General features: G+C 49.7%; 1 protein-coding gene across 2 annotated transcripts in view; it reads right to left on the minus strand.

Annotated features, from left to right (window-relative positions):
• Positions 1-23,650, minus strand: part of LOC309361132 (UDP-N-acetylglucosamine--peptide N-acetylglucosaminyltransferase 110 kDa subunit-like) — a 145,353-nt gene that overhangs the window by 55,047 nt on the left and 66,656 nt on the right. For both annotated transcript variants that reach the window (XM_081896081.1, XM_081896080.1), the window contains exons 8-11: positions 22,709-22,849; positions 21,605-21,705; positions 15,106-15,259; positions 12,935-13,036 (exon numbers count right to left, since the gene is read on the minus strand). In XM_081896081.1, the coding sequence (XP_081752207.1) occupies positions 12,935-13,036; positions 15,106-15,259; positions 21,605-21,705; positions 22,709-22,849 (498 nt within the window). The remainder of the gene's footprint in view (positions 1-12,934; positions 13,037-15,105; positions 15,260-21,604; positions 21,706-22,708; positions 22,850-23,650) is intronic.

The raw sequence follows: 23,650 nt of genomic DNA on the forward strand, positions 1-23,650 counted from the left end.
AATATAAAAAATGTCCATGTCAGGGAAGAGTTAGAAGTTTCCAGTTTCTCAGAGGGAGAAAGCATTCCCCAAGGGGGGAAGGAGAGCAGTGAATCTAATAGAAGGGAGCAAGAGGAACAACAGGGAGGGACCGGCTGTTCACAGGAAAGGCAAGGGTTCAGTTCTAGCTCAGATTCGGAGGAGGGGAGATACAAGCCAGCTCTAGCCAGGAGGTTAGAAAAAAGAGCGGGAAAGCGAAGGGAAGGGCGCCTTCGCCATTTTGAGGGTGGCTGGTCATGGAGAAGCAGAGCTCAGAAGGTATCTGAAATAAGTGACTCTGAGGAATAATAGTTAAGAACCGTTTATAAGATTGTTTTGTTAATACACAATAAAAAGTTATAAAAGAACAAGAAGTGTTTGTGTGGTGATCTGAAGAGCATAACGACCAGGCCTGACAGAATACCTTCTGCTCTGCGCCTCTTCACTATATGTAAAGAAGGAGAAGCCAAAATGGAGGGAGCTGTGGCGCCAGTTGGGCAAGGAGAAACCCCAGCGCTCCAGCTAACATTACAGGACTTATGGCAACAGAACTTACAGTTGAAAAGTCAAGTCGACATACTATCAGCAGCACTGGGAGAACATAGAACCATGCTGCAAGTGACGTGTGGAGATAGAGTGCGTAAAACATTTACTGTACGTCCACGTAGCTTCAAGGGAGAAAGCTCTGAATACATGGCTTTCAAGACAGAAATTTCTTACATAATTGAGATAAAGGATAAAGAATTTCAATCTGAGCAAGAGAAGGTTGCTTATGTGATTAATTTCTTGGAAGGGAGGGCTAAGGACTGTGTTATACCCCTAATATCTCAGAGGGATGCCGCCCTAGGAAATCTACAAATTTTTCTGCAGTATCTAGACGCGATTTTCTTAGACCCTGAGCATGAAACAACCACAGCTAGGCAGCTGCTGAGAATGAGACAAGGAAAAGACACTGTGGGAGTTTACTGGTCCAACTTTAGTTTGCTGGTGCAGAAATTAAAATGGGATCTCAATTCCCCAACAGTTGCAGCCCTTTTTAGGGAAGGACTGAATAATGAGATTTTAGACCAATTGGCCCAAATGCCAGAACCTAGTTCCTTGGACTCTCTGGTCCGAACGTGCCTGCAATTGAGCCTACGCGTGGAACGGAGGGCTAGTGAAAAGAAGGAACAATGGAGACCACGGTGGCGGGAAAACAATATTATCGAAAGTACAGAGCAGAGCGGGCAATGTGCCAGGACAAGAGCGGCCAGAGCCCATGGAATTAGGAGCAGCCAGACCCCTCCCAGTTACTACCTCTTCCATGGTAAGAGGAAATGCAGGGAGAGGAAGAGATACGAGGCGTTGCTTTGTCTGTGGAAAACCAGGGCATCTAGCACGACAATGTCGCAATCGTAAAGGATGGGAGTCTATATCTGGAGCAGACATGGGAGAAGACAATTGCCCGAAGGAACTGCAGCAGGGAAACGAATGTCCCCGGCTGGAAATGGGAGCTTGCAGCTGGGTGGAGGAGCAATAGAAGGCTCTCACGCTGAACCACCTATTCCAGGACTAACGGTGAAAGTGCAACTACAGCTACCCAATGGACACAGGGTCCACGTAGAGGCACTGTTAGACTCAGGAGCGTCAGCAGATTTCATAGACCAAAAATTGGTACAGGAACACAAAATCGCTTTGTTACCTTTGAATTTCCCACTGCGAGTGAAAACAATCGACGGCAGACCACTACTTTCAGGAGAAGTGACTTACGAGACTCCACCAATGAGAAGGGATATGGGTAATCACTCAGAGACCAGGGCATTTCATGTGACCAAACTAGCTGGGCACCCGATGGTGCTGGGCATGAGTTGGCTCAATCGTCAAAATCCGGTGATTGCCTGGCAAAAGGTTCTTTGGTTTTTGATTCGATCTATTGTATGACACATTGTTTGGGGCAAAAGGGAAAAATCTCAGTGGAAGTAATGGGAACAGAGGTAGAAGGGAAGTTGATGGGGAATGAAAGTGAGATTCCGTCACAATATATTGCTTATCGGGATGTTTTTTGTGAAAAAGAAGCGGATAAACTTCCACCACATAGGCCCTATGATTGCAAGATAGATCTAGTCCCTGGGGCACAGTTGCCACCAAGCAAGATATATGCCATGTCAGAAGTAGAATCTGCAGCATTGAGGGAGTTCCTGCAAAAGAATTTGCAGAGAGGTTTTATTAGAGAGTCCACGGCCTCTGGGGGTGCTCCCGTCTTTTTTGTCAAAAAGAAAGGGGAGGAAGGGGCACAGAGATTAGTATGTGACTTCAGAATCCTTAACAGCCAAATGAAGCCTCATGTGTGCCCACTGCCACGTATAGATGACCTCTTAGAGAGAGTAAGGTCAGCCAAAGTCTTTACCAAGCTTGATCTACGAGGAGCATATAACCTGATAAGGGTCAGAGAAGGGGATGAGTGGAAAACCAGTTTTTGTACTAAGTATGGTGCATTTGAATTCTTGGTAATGCCTTTTGGCTTGCAAAATGGCTCAGGGGTATTTCAAACCTTCATCAATCACGTCTTAGCAGGCATACTGGATCAGTTCTGTGTCTCTTATTTATATAATAATAATAATAATAATAATAATAATAATAATAATAATAATAATAATAATAATAATAATAATAATAATAATTTATTATTTATACCCCGCCCATCTGGCTGGGCCTCCCCAGCCACTCTGGGCGGCTTCCATAAAAACCAAAAATACAGTAAAATCACACGTTAAAAACTTCCCTGAACAGGGCTGCCTTAAGATGTCTTCTGAATGTCAGGTAGTTGTTTATCGCTTTGACATCTGCTGGAAGGGCGTTCCACAGGGTGGGCGCCACTACCGAGAAGGCCCTCTGCCTGGTTCCCTGTAGCTTTGCTTCTCGCAATGAGGGAACCGCCAGAAGGCCCTCGGCGCTGGACCTCAGCGTCCGGGCAGAATGATGGGGGTGGAGACGCTCCTTCAGGTATACTGGACCGAGGCCGTTTAGGGCTTTAAAGGTCAGCACCAACACTTTGAATTGTGCTCGGAAACATACTGGGAGCCAATGTAGGTCTTTCAAGACCGGTGTTATATGGTCTCGGCGGCCGCTCCCAGTCACCAGTCTAGCTGCCGCATTCTGGATTAGTTGTAGTTTCCGAGTCACCTTCAAAGGTAGCCCCACGTAGAGTGCATTGCAGTAGTCCAAGCGGGAGATAACCAGAGAATGCACCACTCTGGCGAGACAGTCCGCAGGCAGATAGGGTCTCAGCCTACGTACCAGATGGAGCTGGTAAACAGCTGCCCTGGACACAGATTTAACCTGTGCCTCCATGGACAGCTGTGAGTCCAAAATGACTCCCAGGCTGCGCACCTGGTCCTTCAGGGGCACAGTTACCCCATTCAGGACCAGGGAATCCTCCACACCTGCCCGCCTCCTGTCCCCCAGAAACAGTACTTCTGTCTTGTCAGGATTCAACCTCAATCTGTTAGCCGCCATCCATCCTCCAACAGCCTCCAGACACTCACACAGGACCTTCACTGCCCTCACTGGTTCTGATTTAAAAGAGAGGTAGAGCTGGGTATCATCTGCATACTGATGAACACCCAGCCCAAACCTCCTGATGATCTCTCCCAGTGGCTGCATGTAGATGTTGAAAAGCATGGGGGAGAGGACAGAACCCTGAGGCACCCCACAAGTGAGAGCCCAGGGGTCTGAACACTCATCCCCCACCACCACTTTCTGAACACGGCCCAGGAGGAAGGAGCGGAACCACTGTAGGACAGTGCCCCCAGCTCCCAGCCCCTCAAGACGGTCCAGAATGATGTTATGGTCGATGGTATCAAACGCCGCTGAGAGATCCAGCAGAACTAGGAAACAGCTCTCACCTTTGTCCCTAGCCCGCCGGAGATCATCAACCAGTGCGACCAAGGCAGTTTCAGTCCCATGATGAGGCCTAAATCCCGACTGGAAGGGATCCAAATGGTCCGCTTCTTCCAGGTGTGCCTGGAGTTGTTCAGCAACCGCTCGCTCTATCACCTTGCCCAAGAATGGAAGATTTGAGACTGGGCGATAGTTGGCCATTGTGGCCGCATCTAAAGATGGTTTTTTAAGAAGCGGTTTAATAACCGCCTCCTTCAGTGGGTCTGGGAAGGCTCCCTCACGGAGGGAAGCATTCACCACGCCACGAAGCCCATCGCCCAGTCCTTCCCAGCTAGCTTTTATAAGCCAGGATGGGCAAGGATCCAGGAGACAGGTGGTTGGTTTCACTTGTCCAAGCAGCCTGTCCACATCCTCGGAGGTAACAGATTGGAATTGATCCCACTCAACTTGACTAGACAGAACTCTAGCACTCTCCCGCCCTGGCCCTGCTCCCACGGTGGAGTCTACTTCTTCCCGAATCTGAGCGATTTTATCTGCAAAAAACTTTGCAAAATCATTGCAGGAGAATATGTGGCCCGTTAAATTGTGAACCACCTGAAAAAGTCTCCTGCTGCTGTTTTCTGCAGATACAATAGAGGCGGTGAAGAAATTCTTCTTCGCCGTCGCTATCGCCACTTGGTAGGCTCGACGTTGAGCTCTAACCTGTGTCCGGTCAGATTCGGAATGAGTTATCCGCCACCGGCGCTCTAGCCGTCTCAACGATTGTTTGATTGCCCTCAGATCCGTGGAAAACCACGGGGCTCTCCGGGCTCCATGCAATCGGAGAGGGCGCTTCGGAGCCAAACAGTCAATAGCCCTGGTTAACTCCACATTCCAGCGGGCCACCAGGGAATCGGCTGAAAGGCCATCAACATGGGATAAAGCATCCCCTACCACTCTCTGGAAACCATTTGGATCCATTAAGTGGCGGGGGCGGACCATCCGAATTGGTCCCACCTCCCTGCAGAGGGGATGGGTCGCAGAGAAGTCCAGTTGCACCAGGAAGTGATCTGACCATGGCACTTCTTTTGTTTCACTTTTACTTAGTGTCAGATCACCAACATCCATAGAGGTAAACACCAGGTCCAAGGCATGTCCGCGGCTATGGGTTGGGCCAGACTTATTCAGGGACAGCCCCATGGAGGCCATGCTTTCCACAAAGTCCCGAGCTGCCCCTTGTAAGGTCGTGTCGGCATGGATGTTGAAATCCCCTAGGACGACCAAGCTAGGTGTCTCCAGGAGAACATCCGCCACGACCTGAAGCAGCTCGGGCAGGGAATCCTTGGTGCAGCGGGGAGGTCGGTACACCAAAAGGAATCCTGTACTGCCCCTATTGCCCAACTTCCAGAACATGCACTCAGAAAACTGGGTCTTCCCAATAGGACGCCTGGTGCAAACTAATGACTTTCTAAAAATCACTGCAACCCCCCCTCCCCGCCCACATGACCTGGGTTGCTGTGCGTAAGAGAAACCTGGTGGACAAGCAGCGGCAAGGACAGGCCCATCTGCTTCATCCAACCAAGTCTCTGTTACACATGCCACGTCAAGTCCTCCATCCATGATCAAGTCATGGATGGCAGTGGTCTTATGAATCATTGACCTGGCATTGCACAGCAGCACCTTCAGGTCATGTGGGTATCCCTTGCTGATTCTAGTATCCATCCGGTCAGGACCAGACCCGGAGGCAGGAATAGTCCTCAGACAACGACTAAACCTGCCTCCTCTGTAATGACATGGTCTGGTCTTAGCGTAACTCCTCCTCCTACCCGTGATCACTGAGATCGGTTGTCCCAGTGCATTCCCCCCTGTGGAACATGCCCCAGCCATTTTGTGGGCTGGGGCCCACTCCCCGGCAGCCCTGACCCCTCCCCCTAAGAACAAAATAACAACTTATACAAACAAACAAAACCAATAAAACAATACAAACAAAAAAAATGTAAAAATTACAAAAACATCAAAATAAAAAAAATAATTCCCCAAACCCAACCAAACATCCATCCCACCCCCCACATACAAAAAACCCAAAAGAATTTTTTAAAAAACATTTTAAAAACACTCTGTGCCCCTCCTGCAGTAACACTGTCCTAGTGAGGCCTGTCAGGCCCCGCCCCAGGCCAGATGGTAAGTGGCAAGAGCAGGGCCCTCAAGCACTCACTCAGGGGAGTCCTCCTGGGCAGCAGGCAGCAAGCACCAAGCAGTCCTTGTGAGGCTTCAGGCCCTGCCCCAGGCCAGATGGTAAGTGGCAAGAGCAGGGCCCTCAGGCACTCACTCAGGGGAGTCCTCCTAGGCAGCAGGCAGCAAGCAGTCCTTGTGAGGCTTCAGGCCCCGCCCCAGGCCAGATGGTAAGTGGCAAGAGCAGGGCCCTCAAGCAGTCACTCAGGGGAGTCCTCCTGGGCAGCAGGCAGCAAGCAGCACACAGTCCTTATGAGGCTTCAGGCCCCACCCCAGGCCAGATGGTAAGTGGCAAGAGCAGGGCCCTCAAGCACTCACTCAGGGGAGTCCTCCTGGGCAGCAGGCAGCAAGCACCATGCAGTCCTTATGAGGTTTCAGGCCCCACCCCAGGCCAGATGGTAAGTGGCAGAAAGGAGCAGGGCCCTCAGCACTCACTCAGGGGAGTCCTCCTGGGCAGCAGGCAGCAAGCACCAAGCAGTCCTTGTGAGGCTTCAGGCCCTGCCCCAGGCCAGATGGTAAGTGGCAAGAGCAGGGCCCTCAGGCACTCACTCAGGGGAGTCCTCCTAGGCAGCAGGCAGCAAGCAGTCCTTGTGAGGCTTCAGGCCCCGCCCCAGGTCAGATGGTAAGTGGCAAGAGCAGGGCCCTCAAGCACTCACTCAGGGGAGTCCTCTTAATATATAGTGAAAGTATGGAGGAACATGTAAAACATGTCACGCAGGTGTTAGAGAGATTGAGGACCAACAGGTTATATGTGAAGTTAGAAAAGTGTAAGTTCCACACACAAAAGGTGGAGTTCCTGGGATATTGCATTTCCCATGAAGGGGTGCACATGGACCCCAGTAAAGTTCAGGCAGTGGTGGAATGGGAGGCACCTAAAACTAAGAAAGATCTACAGAGGTTTTTAGGATTTGCTAATTTCTACCGTAAATTCATAGGTAATTACTCCAAAACCACAACGCCACTGACTGATTGTCTAAGAGGCAAGGGGACATTCAGATGGTCTGAGGAAGCACAGAAGGCCTTTGATAAATTAAAGGTGGTGTTTGCTTCAGAAAAATATCTTATGCACCTAGATCCAAGTAAACGTATAAAGGTAGAAACTGACGCCTCTGATAGGGCTATTGGGGCCATTCTGCTGCAACAGGACAAGGAAGGGGACTGGAGACCCTGTGCATTCTACTCTAGAAAATTAAATCAATCTGAACAAAACTACACCATATTTGATAAGGAACTTTTAGCTGTGCATGCTGCCTTTAAAGTGTGGAGACATTTTTTGGAAGGGGCGTCACATCAGGTGGTGGTACAAACAGATCATAAGAATTTAGAGTACAGTGGTGCCCCGCTAGACGAATGCCTCGCAAGACGAAAAACCCGCAAGACGAAAGGGTTTTTCGGTTTTTGCGACGCTTCGCTAGACGATTTTCCCTATGGGCTTGCATCGCAAGACGAAAGCCCATAGGGAAATCTCGGGGACCTTTTTTTAAATGCTGGCGGTGGGGAGCAAAGCCTTCCCCCCCCTCCGGACTTCAGAAGAGGTCCAGGAAGGCCGGCGGGGGCGAAAGGCTTTGCTCCCCACCGCCAGCATTTTAAAAGCGGTCCGGGATAGCAGGGAAGCGCTTCCCGCTATCCCGGACGGCTTTTGAAGGCAGGCAGGGGGGGCAAAGACTTTTGCCCCCCCTGCCTGCCTAACCGGGGGCTTTTAAATCGCCCCGGGACTGTCCGGGGCGATTTAAAAGCCCCCGGACGGCTTTTGAAGCCTCCCCCCCGCCCGGCTTCGGGGCATCGTCCCGATGCCGGGCGGTGGGGCAGGAACGCCTCCCCCAGCCGCCCGGCATCGGGGCATCGTCCCGATGCCGGGCGGTGGGGCAGGAACGCCTCCCCCAGCCGCCCGGCTTCGGGGCATCGTCCCGATGCCGGGCGGTGGGGCAGGAAAGCCTCCCCCAGCCGCCCGGCATCGGAACGATGTCCCGAAGCCGGGCGGCCGGGCGGGAAAGCCTCCCCCCCCCCCGCCCGGCTTCGGGGCATCATCCCGATGCCGGGCGGTGGGGCAGGAACGCCTCCCCCAGCCGCCCGGCTTCGGGGCATCGTCCCGATGCCGGGCGGTGGGGCAGGAAAGCCTCCCCCAGCCGCCCGGCATCGGAACGATGTCCCGAAGCCGGGCGGCCGGGCGGGAAAGCCTCCCCCCCCCGCCCGGCTTCGGGGCATCGTCCCGATGCCGGGCGGTGGGGCAGGAACGCCTCCCCCAGCCGCCCGGCATCGGGGCATCGTCCCGATGCCGGGCGGTGGGGCAGGAACGCCTCCCCCAGCCGCCCGGCTTCGGGGCATCGTCCCGATGCCGGGCGGTGGGGCAGGAAAGCCTCCCCCAGCCGCCCGGCATCGGAACGATGTCCCGAAGCCGGGCGGCCGGGCGGGAAAGCCTCCCCCCCCGCCCGGCTTCGGGGCATCGTCCCGATGCCGGGCGGTGGGGCAGGAAAGCCTCCCCCAGCCGCCCGGCATCGGGGCATCGTCCCGATGCCGGGCGGTGGGGCAGGAACGCCTCCCCCAGCCGCCCGGCTTCGGGGCATCGTCCCGATGCCGGGCGGTGGGGCAGGAAAGCCTCCCCCAGCCGCCCGGCATCGGAACGATGTCCCGAAGCCGGGCGGCCGGGCGGGAAAGCCTCCCCCCCCGCCCGGCTTCGGGGCATCGTCCCGATGCCGGGCGGTGGGGCAGGAACGCCTCCCCCAGCCGCCCGGCATCGGGGCATCGTCCCGATGCCGGGCGGTGGGGCAGGAACGCCTCCCCCAGCCGCCCGGCTTCAGGGCATCGTCCCGATGCCGGGCGGTGGGGCAGGAAAGCCTCCCCCAGCCGCCCGGCATCGGAACGATGTCCCGAAGCCGGACGGCCGGGCGGGAAAGCCTCCCCCCCCCCCGCCCGGCTTCGGGGCATCGTCCCGATGCCGGGCGGTGGGGCAGGAACGCCTCCCCCAGCCGCCCGGCATCGGGGCATCGTCCCGATGCCGGGCGGCCGGGCGGGAAAGCCTTTGTCCCCCCTGCCTGCCTTCCCAGGGGCTTTTAAATCGCCCCGGACAGCGGAGAAGTCCTCCGCTGTCCCGGGCGATTTTAAAATGCCGCCCGCCAGAAGAGGTCGGGGGAAGGCTTTTTCCATAGGAACGCATTAATTGATTTTCAATGCATTCCTATGGAAAACCGTGCATCGCAAGACGAAAAACTCGCAAGACGAAGAGACTTGCGGAACGAATTAATTTCGTCTTGCGAGGCACCACTGTATTGGAGAACTGCTAGACACCTAAACCAAAGGCAAATTAGGTGGGCGGAGTTTTTTGCTGGGTTTAATTTTAGGATTGAGTACATACCTGGGCATCAAAACGTTTGTGCAGACGCGCTATCGCGCAAACCTGAGTATATGGAAGGGGAAGCACCTCCCAAGTTGCGAGAAATGCTGAGATCGGATCAGTGGGGGTGTGCAGCCGTAGTAGTGGAAGGCAGGGAATTCCAGCGATTGACAGTAACAGATGAGTTTGCACAAAAGAAAATGGAGGAACTGAGAAAAGGTAGAGGGGAAGAGGAAGGTTTCAAGGAAAAAGGTGGATTGTTGTACAGGAGAGGGGTGCTGTATGTACCTGCAGGTGAATTAAGAGGTAAAGTGTTGAGGCAACATCATGATAACCCGACTGCAGGACATTTTGGTAGAGAAAAGACCCTGTATCAGATCACACGGCAGTTCTGGTGGCCAAAGTTGAGGGAGGAGATAAAGCAATATGTAAGAGGTTGTGAAGTATGTCAACGAGCCAAGGCACCCAGAGCAGCTCCCGCAGGGTTGTTACAACCTATGCCCACGCCGGGAAGGCCTTGGGATGTGGTGTCTATGGATTTTATAACTGATTTACCGTCATCGCATAGGCAAACAGTGATCTTTGTGGTGGTTGACATGCTAACCAAGATGGCACATTTCATACCATGTGCCAAAATTCCAACCGCACAGGAAACTGCAAAAATGTTTTTAGATATTTTTAGGTTGCATGGTATGCCATCACAAATCATTTCAGATAGAGGGGCCCAATTTACATCACAATTTTGGAGGAGGTTAATGCAGTTACTAGATGTGCAGCTAAGCTTCACGTCGGCGAGACACCCGCAAACCAATGGGGAAGCTGAAAGAACGAATGCAACACTACAACAATATCTGAGGTGTTATGCTGGTTATCAGCAGAGCGGGTGGTTAGAGAAGTTGAGTCTAGCAGAGTTTGTGTATAATAATGCAATGCATGTGTCTACGGGCAGAGCCCCATTTGTGGCAAACTATGGCTTGCACCCAAGGGCATTCCCAGGTCAAGAGGAGCAGTTAGCAATACCAGCAGCAGAACAAATGATAGAGGAGTTGAGGTGCATTCATGAGATATTGAAAGAGGATTTGGAAGAAGCTAAAGAGGCTTACAAGAGAGCTGCAGACAGGCACCGGCGAGTTGGGGAAGAAATCCAAGTAGGGAGCTGGGTATGGCTGTCTACCAAGGGACAACCAATACAAGGGAGGTGTAAAAAGCTAGAACCAAGGAGATTGGGACCTTTCCAAGTAAAGGCTCAAATTAACCCAGTCGCTTTCAAGCTTCATTTGCCTGAAAATATGAGAATACACCCTGTGTTTCATAGATCTTTATTGTCAGTGTTTGTACCAGAGCATAAGTATCAAATTTCAAGGGAACCACCTCCTTTTCCCACCATGATGGGGGAAGAGGAGACTGAAGTGGAAGAGATATTAGACTCGAGAATAAGTAGGAGGAAATTACAGTATTTGGTTGCATGGAAACGGTTAGATGAGTCTGAGAACTCATGGGAACCAGCAGAAAAAATTAACGTTCCAGAATTGCAGAGAGAATTTCATAGAAAATATCCCCACAAGCCAAAACCCCATAACTGGCATCTTCAAGAAATTTTTGAAGAGACAGATAGCGAGGAAGAAGAGTTCATAGGGTTCGGTCCTTCAGAAACAGAGGAGAGTGAGGAGAAGGAAGGGGGGCTTAGGGGAGGGGGTGATGTAAGGGAAGAGTTAGAAGTTTCCAGTTTATCAGAGGGGGAAAGCATTCCCCAAGGGGGGAAGGAGAGCAGTGAATCTAATAGAAGGGAGCAAGAGGAACAACAGGGAGGGACCGGCTGTTCACAGGAAAGGCAAGGGTTCAGTTCTAGCTCAGATTCGGAGGAGGGGAGATACAGGCCAGCTCTAGCCAGGAGGGTAGGAAAAAGAGCGGGAAAGCGAAGGGAAGGGCGCCTTCGCCATTTTGAGGGTGGCTGGTCATGGAGAAGCAGAGCTCAGAAGGTATCTGAAATAAGTGACTCTGAGGAATAATAGTTAAGAACCATTCATAAGATTGTTTTGTTAATACGCAATAAAAAGTTATAAAAGAACAAGAAGTGTTTGTGTGGTGATCTGAAGAGGATAACGGCCAGGCCTGACAGTCCAGTAGCACCTTAGAGACCAACTCAGTTTGTTCTTGGTTTAAGTTTTCGTGTGCATGCATACTTCTTCAGATACACTGAAACAGAAGTCACCAGACCCTTATATATAGGTGGGAGGGTGGGGTGGGGTATTTCTCAGAAGGATAGTAGGAGACGGGTGATTTTACTATTCCCAAAAGGAAACCTTCCTCTGCTTGTCCATATTGAGAGGATGCCAGCAAGGCTGAACCTTTCGGTAAAAAAGGATTACAGACCTGTGCCTCCATGATTGGCCCCTTTCTTAATCCTTATATTTAATGATAACAACACTTGGCTGTCGTGCGCAGGCAGACTTCTTCAGATACACTGAAACAGAAGTCCCCAGACCCTGATATATAGTGGAAGGAAAAGTCCCCAGACCCTGATATATAGAGGGAGGGTAGGGTTTTTCTCCGAAGGGTAGTAGGACTCAATGGGTTTGGTCAACCTGTGGGCGACTGTGAATGACTGCAATTAGTCCTACAGGAAAAAGCAAGGGATAGTATGCAGATGGTTAGCACATGTAATGAGACAGGAATCCAGTATCTCTATTCAGACCAGGTCTCTCCATCGTTTTCAGTTGAGTAATAAGTTGTAATTCAGCAACTTCTCTTTCAAGTCTGTTTCTGACAGCTGCTTGGAGATCCTGTATTGAATGTCCTGGGAGGATAAATGGGCATAAATCTGACATCAGGAATCGCAAGACAGAGAAGCCAGTAGGAGAACACTTCAATCTCCCAGGACATTCAATACAGGATCTCCAAGCAGCTGTCTTCTTACAAAAGAATTTCAGAAACATTACATATGCTAATCATTACATATGCTAATCACCTGCTACATCAAAGCTACCTTCTATCTTTATGACCCAGGATGCCTGGTGAAGCAACTGGCCTGTGTTTTAGAATGCTTATACATGTCTGTCAGGCGTAGAAAATGAACAGTAAAGAAGATGGGCAGAGATGCAGAGGCTTATGGGATTTGATCAGAAATTATTGTCAATGACTCAAACCCAGTCAACGCAATGCTTTCATTGCCGACACAATGGCTTGCTTCATTTTTCATAATTCCTCATAGCAATCCCACCTGACCCCCACAAGGCATCTCCTACCCTTCTGAGAAATACCTGACTCCACCCTCCCACTATATATCAGAGTCTGGTGACTTCTGTTTCTGTGCACCTGAAGAAGAGTGCCTGCACACAAAAGCTTTGACCCAGAACAAACCGAGTTGGTCTCTAAGGTGCTACTGGACAATTCCTTACCACTACTGTGGTACCTTGGGACTTAAACGCTTCGGTTCCCAAACACTGGAAACCCCAGAAGTGTTAGCCCTTATATTGGTGAAAAAGCCCTCCTCACCTGCAAACAGTGTGCCAAGTTGCAGTAAGCATCGGGAAAGTCCGGCTTCAGTTTCAGGGCGGTGCGATACGAAGCAATTGCCTCTGGGATATTTCCGGAATCCTAGAAAGGGAGGGGAGGGATATTTTAGCAATTGCCACCTGCTTTTTGTCTCAACCAGTAAAACCAAAGATGAAGCAGAGATGAACGGTACAATGATCCACGCCGGGTGGACATGTAAAAAAAAAAAAAAGAGAGAGAGAATTTTGGGATAGCATACCTAATGAGCTCAAGACGGGCATCCCCAACCTGCGGCCCCCCATATGTTTTGTCCTACAACTCCCATGATCCCTAGCTAGCAGGACCAGTGGTCAGGGATGATGGGAATTGTAGTCCAAAACATCTGGAGGCCCCAGTTTTGGGGAGCCTGCCATAGGCGAACTCAGCCCTCCAGCTGCCCTACAGGCAGAATTATGAGAGGTTTCAGAACAAACATTTCATAGCGAACAGGACACTTGCAGAGTATTGTCTAAAACAGGGGTGCCCAAATTTTTCCCAAAGGGGGCCAGATTTGATTAGCTTTTTTTACGATTTACCTCAAAGTTGCTGAGCTTTTCTTAGGATTCTACCCCAGGAAGCCAGATTAAATCGAGCGGCAAGATTTAACCCCAAAGATGATGAGCTTTTTTTTCTAGGATTGAAGTTGTTGAGATTTCTTTAGGATTTAACCCCAAACTTGTTGAGCTTTTTTTTTTTTTAGATTTTTACCCCAGGGCATATACTGCGTTGTTGACCTTTTGGGGGTAATTTTACCCCGAAGTTGTTGAGCTTTGCCCCAGTAAGTAAACTGGATTAGGCCCCTAGACAAGGCTTGCGACATGCCTGGTCTAAAAGAAGGCTGGAAAAATTTAAATTCTTCGGCGGGTGTGGATTGACGAAGGACAACAGGAAATAGGACAAATGCAATGCATTTGAGATCTAGGAGAGACGAGCGAAAGGGCGCCGTCAGAAACATGACATAGGGACCGCATTGGGGTGATCGGAAGTCACAATGTGATTTTTGGGTGTAGGAATCTGCCATGCTTTCCTGCCTGTATAAGACGCCCTCTATTTCGGGGGGCTCAAATTTAAGAAAACAAGCCATTCACCCACCCAATCGCCCGTATAAGACGACCCCCCATTTTTTACATTATTTTGGAGTAATAAAACCCCGCCTGACACTGAAAAGTACAGTTTTTTCCCTTTTTTCTTTTTTTAAATTTTATTTACAAACACATAAACACAATAATACAATAATTATATTACCCTACCACCATAAATTACAGACATTAAAACACCCTTGCGACTTCCCTCGAATGTCCCTCACCCTCCTATATATTATATTCCACATTGCATTTTTTTCCTATTTATTATTGATTTCATTTTACATGCAAGTTGCCGTACATTTTCAACACTATACATTACATATATAATACTATATATACGGATTCCCCACATCTAACCCTAAACCCTATATCCAACTCACTATTTACCCAAATACCCATGTGACTTCCTTCACTCACATTCACATTGCAATTTTAATCTAAATTTATATTTCTTAACTCTTTTAACTTGCTGGTTTTTTTCACCAGCTTTACAAACATTAATCCAAACATATCAACATGTTAGTTTTTGAGCAGTACTTGGACATGTAGTCCTCAAACCATTTTCATTGTATTTCTATTTTCTGGTTTGATTGGCACCTTATTACTGCAGTTAACCTTGCCAATTCTATAAATGCAATTTCTTGATCTAGTCATCCTTTGTGGGTATATATTTCCCTTTCCAGTTTTGTGCAAGGAGTAGCCTTGCTGCAGCTGTTGCATATAAGAATAATATCTTTCGATCTTGTGGCATTTGTTTACATCTTATACTCAGTAAATATGCCTCTGGTTTTTTCTCTAAATTAATTCTGAGAATCTTTTTTATTTCCTCATGAATTTTTGAACTATTCCACAACCCCACCATAAATGTATCGGTGTGCCTCCTCTCACTTCCAGCATAAATTGTGATTTTCCCTTTTTCTTTTTGCGACATGTCTCGATTTGGGATGGCTTTCGCCAATTGTTTTCCTTTGTAAAAACTAATGGATTTCCCCGTCGTCGTCCCCCCCCCCCCCGAAAAAAGAGATTTAGCAGAGACGCAAAGCTCACCTTATGGATGGAAGCAAGGTTGCTGTGGGCATCAGCAAATGCAGGATTTATTTGGATGGCTCTTGTGTAGCATTGCAGAGCTCCTTGGACGTCTTGCATTTCCTTCAAGGTGTTCCCCATGTTGGAATAGGCGTCTGCAAAAGTGGGGCTGATTCTGACGCGGAGGGCGAGATAAAAAGCGTATTTTTGGTACAAAAACACCTTGAAGTTACGCAGGAAAAAAAAGGGTCGAGAGGGCTCTTTCTATCCCATGCGGTGGTCATTAGGGCAGTTCATAAAAAACTCTTTTTTGAAAATGCCTACTCCAAATGTCTTATCTTACTACACTAGGATTATATAGCTATATCTGAAATTTCATGCATATCAGTTAATACAGGCATGGCCCAACTTGGCCCTCCAGCTGTTTTGGGACTACAACTCCCGTCATCCCAAGCTCACAGGACCAGTGGTCAGGGATGATGGGCATTGTAATCCCAAAGCAGCTGGAGGGCCATGTTTGGCCATGCCTGAGTTAATATCTTGACCCTGCTCCACTGAAAAGCATTGGGTGTTCAGTAGGGCGGTTCATAAAAAATTCTTTTTTAAAAAAATGCCTGCTCCAAAGGTCTTATCTTACTACATTAGGGATTATACAGCTATACCTGAAATTTCATGCATATCAGTTAATATCTTGACCCTGCTCCGCAGAATTGAAATTTCAGCCTTCACGGCATAGGAAAACGGCCAAGTAAACAGCTATTTTTGTGGAGGAGGAAAGGCCCTGGGATGACACCTGTAATTGGAAAGAAAGGGACTCATCCCTGTGGACACGTGTTGAGCATTATTGTACGCAAACTCTGCCAGTGCTAGCTTCTCCACCCAATCATTCTGCCACTGGTTGACATAGCAGCGCAAGTACTGCTGCAAAATGGCATTCGCTCTCTCCACCTGTCCATTAGTCTGTGGGTGCCTGGCTGTGGAGAAGCTCACCTCTACCTGCAACAAATTCATGAGCTTGCGCCAGAAACACAAGGTGAACTGTCTTCCACGGTCTGAAATTACCCTAGAAGGGACCCCATGCAGCCAAAAGATGTGATCCAGGAACTTGGCGGTTTCCTCAGCTGTCACCGCATGGGAGGATGCCACAAAGTGACACATCTTGGTCAGCAGGTCCACCACCACCATGACAGCCATCTTACCTCGGGATATGGGCAGGTCCGTCATGAAGTCTATGGACACTGCCTCCCATGGTCTCCCCGGTGTGGGTAAGCCCCGCCGGAGCCACCCTTTCCCTCTTTGCTCTCTGACACGTGTCGCATCCTCGTACATATTCCCGCACATCCTCCCTTACCTTGGGCCATCAGAAATCCCGCGCAACTAACAACATGGTCTTGTGTTGCCCAAAGTGCCCAGCTGTAGGGTTGTCATGGAGCTGCTTGAGGACTCTGACCCTCAAAGGCTCTCCCGGTACATACCGTATTTTTTGCTCCATAAGACGCACTTTTTCCCTCCTAAAAAGTAAGGGGAAATGTGTGTGTGTCTTATGGTGCGAATGCAGGGGGGAGGCAGGCAGGAAAAGCCCCCAAGAGCCACACACAAGCTCCCTGCGGCTCTTGTGGGCTTTTCCCCAGGAGGGAGAAGGGATTGACACGGCCAGTCAGTCCCTTCTCCCTCCTCGTAGAAAAGCCCACAGGAGCCGTGCACTCCTTAAAGGGTGCACGGCTCCTGTGGGCTTTTGCGGGAGGTGGGGGAATTCCCCCACCTCCCGCAAAAGCCATGCGCTCTTTAAAGGGAGGTGGGGAATACTCCCAGAGCTTGTCAGGGCTGGGGGGGGGCGGGCTTCCCCCTCCAGCCCCGAGAAGATCTGGGAGAAGCGGAAAGGCTGCACGTGTGGCCCCAAATAGCTGCCGACAGGCTGCGTGCAGGCCACTTCTCCCATAACTTGTTGGGGCTGGAGGGGAAAGCCCGGTCCCCCCCCCCCAGCCCCAAAGAGCAGCTTGATTCCCCCTCTAAAAACTAGGTGCGCCTTATGGAGCAAAAAATACAGCACAGTGCCCCTTTGTAGAATAACAGCCTCCCTTTCTCCTCAAAGCCCCCATCTGCTCCCAGCCCCTCCTTGAGCTCGCCTAATTTCCTTTGAGCAAAGTCATCGTCTTTGGTGAGTCTCACCAGTTCTGCCTCCCCTGCCAGTGCTCCCCCACAGGTCCATTTGTCCTCCTGGAACCTATGTCTGGCCACGGGTGGGCCTTCATCTTCCATGTACTCAGGCTTCCTGGATAGCGCGTCTGCTCTCATGTTCTGCTCTCCAGGGACGTATTGGATCTTAAAGTTAAAATTGGCAAAAAACTCTGCCCAACGGATCTGCCTCCGAAAAAGCACACACGGTGTGCCAATATTCCAAGTTCTTGTGGCCTGTCCACACCTGGATCTTCTGCACCCAATCAGAAAGTGTCTCCACTGCTTAAAAGCCACATAAATGGCCAGCAATTCTTTGTCATAAATTGTGTAATTTTGCTCCAATTTGTTCAGCTTCCGGGAGAAAAAGGCACAAGGCCTCCAATCTCCCCCTGCATCTTGTTGTAACAGGACTGCGCCAATGGCCCAATCTGAAGCGTCCGTCTCCACCCTCAAGGGTTTGTCAGGATCCACGTGCAAGAACTGCTCCTTTGACGCAAAGACCTTCTTCAAGCTTTCAAAGGCCTGCTGCACCTCCTTAGTCCAAAGAAACTTTCTCTTCCCACTGAGACAACCAGTTATGGGCGCCAACAAATGCGCAAAGTTCTTGATAAACTTTCAGTAGAAGCTGCTAAAGCCCAGGAATCCCTGCACATCCTTCTTCATCTTGGGGCTTTCCCAGTCTAACACTGCCTTCACCTTCTCCTGATCCATGGCAAGTCCCCTATCCAACAGCCGGTACCCCAGGAACTCGACCTCACAAGAATGAAACTGGCATTTCTCCAGTTTGACCCACAACTGATGCTCCTTGAGCTTCTCCAACAGTTGCAGAACATCCTCCACGTGCTGTTTCTCATTCTCTGAACAGACCAAGAGGTCATCCAAGAAACAGGCACAGTACAGGAGGGAACCCAGCACGTGATGCATGAAGGCCTGGAAACAGGGACTTCTGCCTTGTAGTCCAAAGGGCATAATGAGATACTCAAATGCCCCTAACGGTGTAAACATGGTCGTCTTCCATTCATCTCCCTCCCACACCCTGATCAGGTTGTAAGCTCCTCTGAGGTCAAGTTTGGTAAAAATTCTGCCCTGGCGTACTCTCACCAATACGTCATTGATGCAAGGCATGGGGAAAGCGAGGGGTTCTGTCAAGGAGTTGACAATTCAGAAATCCACCACTAGGCGACACACTTTTGTCCCCCTTTTGTCCACAAACAACACTGGACTCCCCACCACCACCTTAGATTCTCGGATGAAACCTCTTCTCAAGTTCTTGTAATTGAACTCCTTCAGATCCTGTATCTCTTGGTCTGACACTGAGTAAAGCTTACCCGCCGGCAGTCTGGCCCCTGGGACTAAATTGATCTGACAATCGTACGGCCTGTGTGGGGGTAACTTGTCAGCCTCCCGCTCGCTGAAAACTTCCTCAAAATCCGCATACTGCTGAGGAATTATCTTCTTCTCCCCCAGACTCGCCATAGCGACCTTTGCCTTCCTCTCCCGTAGCTCCACCCCTCCCAGACCGTGTTCCACACAGTGTGCCGACCTGAATGTGAGGGATTGCTGGTGCCACGACACCACCGGATCATGGAGAGCCAGCCAGCTCATTCCCAGAATGATAGGAGGTCCTGCCAAGGTGGTCACATGAAAAGCAATGGTCTTGGAGTGTTTGGAGACCCTCATTCTCATGGGGGGGTTGGTGTGTCACTCCCCCCCCCAGCAACTCTCCCATCAATGGTGGTGACTTGCAAGGGAAAGTCTAGCGGGAGCAGGTGCAACTGGTGCTCCAAGGCAAAGTCTCTGATGAAGAAATTTGCACTGGCTCCTGAATCGACCAAGGCCTGCATTTCCACCAGGTGGCCAATAGGGAGCTCCAGCACCACCTTGACTACTATGCCTGCCTTGGGAGGGCACGGATGGGGCCCTTCTACTGTGTGCCTGATAAACATTGCGTCCATCGCCTCATAAAATTTCCTCAAGTCCTGGAGGGCATCGTTTCCCGCCACTATCAGGGCTCTCACCCATTCCCGGGCTGCTCCTTCTAAGTGGGCAACTATGAATGCCACCCTCTCCTCATCATTGTCAAACTCTTTCTTTTGCAAGTCCAGGGCGTATTTAAACTCAGTCTTAAAGGCAAGGTACTCTTGAGGGTTCCCGCTAAATTTGCTCACCAGCCCCGGTACCTTTTGTTAGTTTCTGTTTCCTCACTGTGCAGCTGCTTGCAGTCACAGGACTGTGTTTACATTCCAAAGAGTCCAGATACTATTGGAGTCTCAGGAGAAAGGGAGATGGGATGTGACGTTACTGGTTTCCTGTTTCCTTTGTTCAGTTATTTACTTTGTTCAGTTGCTCTCTGCTCTCACAGGGAGAAGATGTATATTTCTTTGCTCTCTGCATAGCTTAGTAATAAAGCATAAAAATGTAGCTCATACCTATCTCATCCTTCCGCTGTGTTGTTTTGATGCTCTGCTGGGAGGGCTTGGAAGAAAATGAGCCTTATCAGCTCAGAGGAACGGAGCTGAGATCCCAACACCTTTCTCCTCACCGGATTTGCCTTGATGTGCTGCTCCTGCAATCTGTGCTCCTCCAGCTTCGCTCTGAGATCAGCGACATGCACTTCCAGCTCCACGTTACTCTGCACCAGGGCCGCTATGTTTCGCACCTCCTCTTCCTCAGTGCCTCTGCCTGCAGCTCCTTTTTTCTGGTGACTCATGCTGCTCTTCACTGCTACATGCGAGCAACCTCAAAGACTCCCAGATGCTGTGTGGTGGTTGCTCGTGAGTAACCAGGCAGGACTCCGACCTGTCTTTTACAGGTTTTATTGTGCCAACTATTTACAGTGCAGACACACAAGATTCATGTCTGTCTTAGTCACTTGCAGAATCTGGGAGTGGCCCCTTCCGGCTTCTCCCCCAATGTAAGAACTTAAGACGCTCCAAATCTCCGCCTCCCCTCCTTGCGTTTCACCCCTCTGCGCAAGTTGGGCGACGGAAGTGGCGTGTGCACCTCCGCTTGGGCTCTCAGCAGCATCTTTGAGCCCTCTCCTCGCTTGGCTGGCCCCTTCCCTCTCTTCTCCACTGGAGGTGTGGCTTTCCCCACCGCTGGACGAGGAACTGCTCCTTAGAAGTTTCTGCGGCTCCCTGTATCCCAGCGGCGTCCCTGCCTCCCTCCCCTGTTCTGATGGCAGTCCCCTGACAATAATAATAATAATACCTTTATTGTCATTGCACATCCTGTGTACAATGAAATTAAACGAGCCTCCCTCCACCCCCCCACTCAGTCTCTTATCGAACAACGCACCACCTCGCAAGTCAATTTCGCAATGTTATTTTCTGTTCAACAGCCTAACTGTTGGTACGGCTGATTATGCTTCTTATCTCCTGCCCGAGGGTAGAAGATTAAAGAGGTGCTGGCCAGGGTGTGAGTCATCCCTGAGAATTTTTCTCACTATTCTAAGGCAACGATCCCTTGCAATGTCATCTAGCGGACTCAAGGGACAGCCCATGATATCATGTGCTGTATTCACCACCCTCCATACAGACTTTCTGTCCGTGGCTGTCAGGCAGCATACCACACTGTGACACAATATGAAATGACACTTTCTATTGTGGACCGGTAGAAGGAGTTCATCAGTTGTTGTTTAACATTATTCTTTTGTAAAACCCTGAGGAAATGGAGTCTCTGTCGGGCCTTTCTGACCACCTGAATTATGTTGATTTTCCAAGTGAGGTCCTCACTAAAGTAAACTCCCAGGAATTTAAAGGACGACACTCTCTCCACACAGCCTCCCCCCCCCCCCCCCGGATATACAATGGGGCAGGTTCCCCTCTCTTCCTCCAGAAGTCCAACACCATCTCCTTTGTCTTACTACTATTTAGGTGCAAGTTATTCTCTGAGCACCAAGTAAATACTTTTTGAACCTCCCCCGTATGCTGTTTCATCTCCGCCTACAATTAGGCCCATTATGGTAGTATCATCTGCAAACTTAATAATTACTGTGGATGGATCAGATGATATGCAGTCATATGCGTACAATGAGTACAGGTAGGGACTTAGCACACATCCCTGTGGGGTGCCAGTGCTAAGCTTCAGGGGGTTAGCTGTAACAGTCCCAATCCTCACTGTTTGTGTCCAATCCCTCAAAAAGTCTTTAATCCAGTCACAGATGGTAGAAGAAAGGTCCAGATCCGTCAGCTTCTTAATAAGAATATCTGGGAGGATGGTATTAAAAGCCGAGCTATAATTTATTATTTATACCCAGCAAGTCTGGGCTGCTTCCAGCAAAATTAAAATACAATAAGGAGGAGCTCTTTCAATCTATTTTCCCATGGCTTTGGAAGCTCACCTGATGGCCTCCTTGTAGTGCATAAGAGCCTCCTGGAGCTTTCCTTGCTGTTGCAAAACGCTGGCTAAATTCGAATGCGCAGCCGCAAACTCTGGGAAGACCTGCAGGGAAGAAGATCACTCTTAGTTACCCCGAGAAGGCTGTACAGTGGACGCTTGGGTTGGGAACGTGATCCATGTGGGATGCACATTCGCAACCCGCAGCAGTGCATCTGCACATGTGCAGGTTGCGATTTGACGCATCTGCGCATGCGCAATGCACGATTTAGAGTTTCTGAGCATGCGTGACTGACGAAACCCGGAAGTAACCTGTTCCGGTACTTCCGGGTTTCGGCAGTCCGCAACCTGAAAAAATGCAACCTGAAGCATCTGTAACCCAAGGTATGACTGTATTCTAAAGAGACGGAGGCTGCTCTTTGAGGCTCAAAGGTTACGGGTGCGAAATAAATCCACCTTTCAAATGACTTGTAAAAATTATTAATAATAATAATTAGTGACCTATGGACTGCCTTTTTAGCATGCAGAGGAAATACTGTTCGGAGATCAGACTGTCAAATGATCAATGCCATATTTTAAAAAGCCCCACTTTTAGGCTGAAACGTGGCGGGGGCTGGCCACGAAACAAATTCTCATTTGGAATGACTTGTAGTAATAATAATAATAATAATAATAATAATAATAGGCCTATGGACTGCCTTTTTAGCATGCACAGGAAATACTGTTAGAAAATAAGACTGTCAGATGATCAAGCTCAGCTGACAAGGAGTGGCAAGTGTCCAGCTTTTATTTCAATATCATCGCCTTGCTTTGTTTTTCTTATGAAAAAGCAGATTTTCGATCATTCTAGGAGGCCCATAACTATAAAAACAGGCACAGACCCTTTTCTTTCCCAAAGTGACTTATCGGGCCAAATGAACACCATGCTTTGTCGAACCTTAAAATGCTATTTCACTTTCAGTTCGTCACCATTATTTCCGTTATTGATCACAAAAAATCCGATTGGCGATTTGCAAAAAGCCCCAAACCAGGCATCCAGGGTATGCATGCCTAACCCTTGTGTATCAATTATAATAATTATTATTGTTGTAATTCTCCACGCAGGTACCTCAAGAGCTTTCCGGTAGAGGCGGACAGCCTCCTCGATATTCCCTTGCTCTCGCTTGATGTTGGCCAGGTTATTAAGAGAATCCGCGTGAGTTGGACATAGACGGAGAGCCGTGTTGTAGCATTCCTCGGCTTCGGCAACCTTTAAAACATAAAACAGAGTATGTACGCGAATTGTTTGCAGGCCGTGTTGTAGCATTCCTCGACCTCAGCAACCTTCGAAACACAAAACTGAGTTTTTACGCAAATATTAGGACGTGGTTCACAGGCGCCCAAAAGGCTGCGCTGCGCTGACCCTGATTCATGTGCCAGCCTCTACGGCTGGATTTATGTTTCAGGCAGCGGTGGCGAACCTATGGCTCAGCTGGGAAGCACGAAGCCGCCGAGAGATCCCCAGCCGGCTCCCGCTTGCTCGGAAGTAGGAACAGGATCACAAGTAGGAACAGGCAGCTGGGGAATGCGTGAAGGAATCGTTCTTTACGTCAGCCATCGGCCACAGCAATAAAACAACAATATGATATACCAGGCACGTCCAAAGTCAGTTTCGGGGGCCTAATTAAAAAAAATAATTCAACAAATCCTAAAAAACAACAACAGCTCAACAACTGTCCAGGTTGTCCTCACGCATGTTCACTTCATCAAATCTGACCCTCTTTGGAAAAAGTTTGGGCACCCCTGCGATATACAAAGAATAGAGATAAAAAGTCCATGGTGTAAAATACATTTTTGGGGTTTTGAATCAAAAGTCAAATAGTAGATCTTATTCTGATTGCCCCGGCTTAAAACCTTGCCACCTCTGTCACCTGCTCCTCTTGATCTGCCAATCTGGCAGCGGTTGGGCGACCTGGAATGGACAAAAAAAGAGGGGTGATAATCTAATTCCTTTTTATAAAGGGCATGCACCGCCAATTCGGTCTGGCTGCGTCCGCAGGGACCGGAGCAT

The sequence above is a fragment of the Podarcis melisellensis genome, assembly GCF_964234715.1.
Source record: "Podarcis melisellensis genome assembly, chromosome: W".
In the NCBI taxonomy this organism is placed as follows: Eukaryota; Metazoa; Chordata; class Lepidosauria; order Squamata; family Lacertidae; genus Podarcis; species Podarcis melisellensis.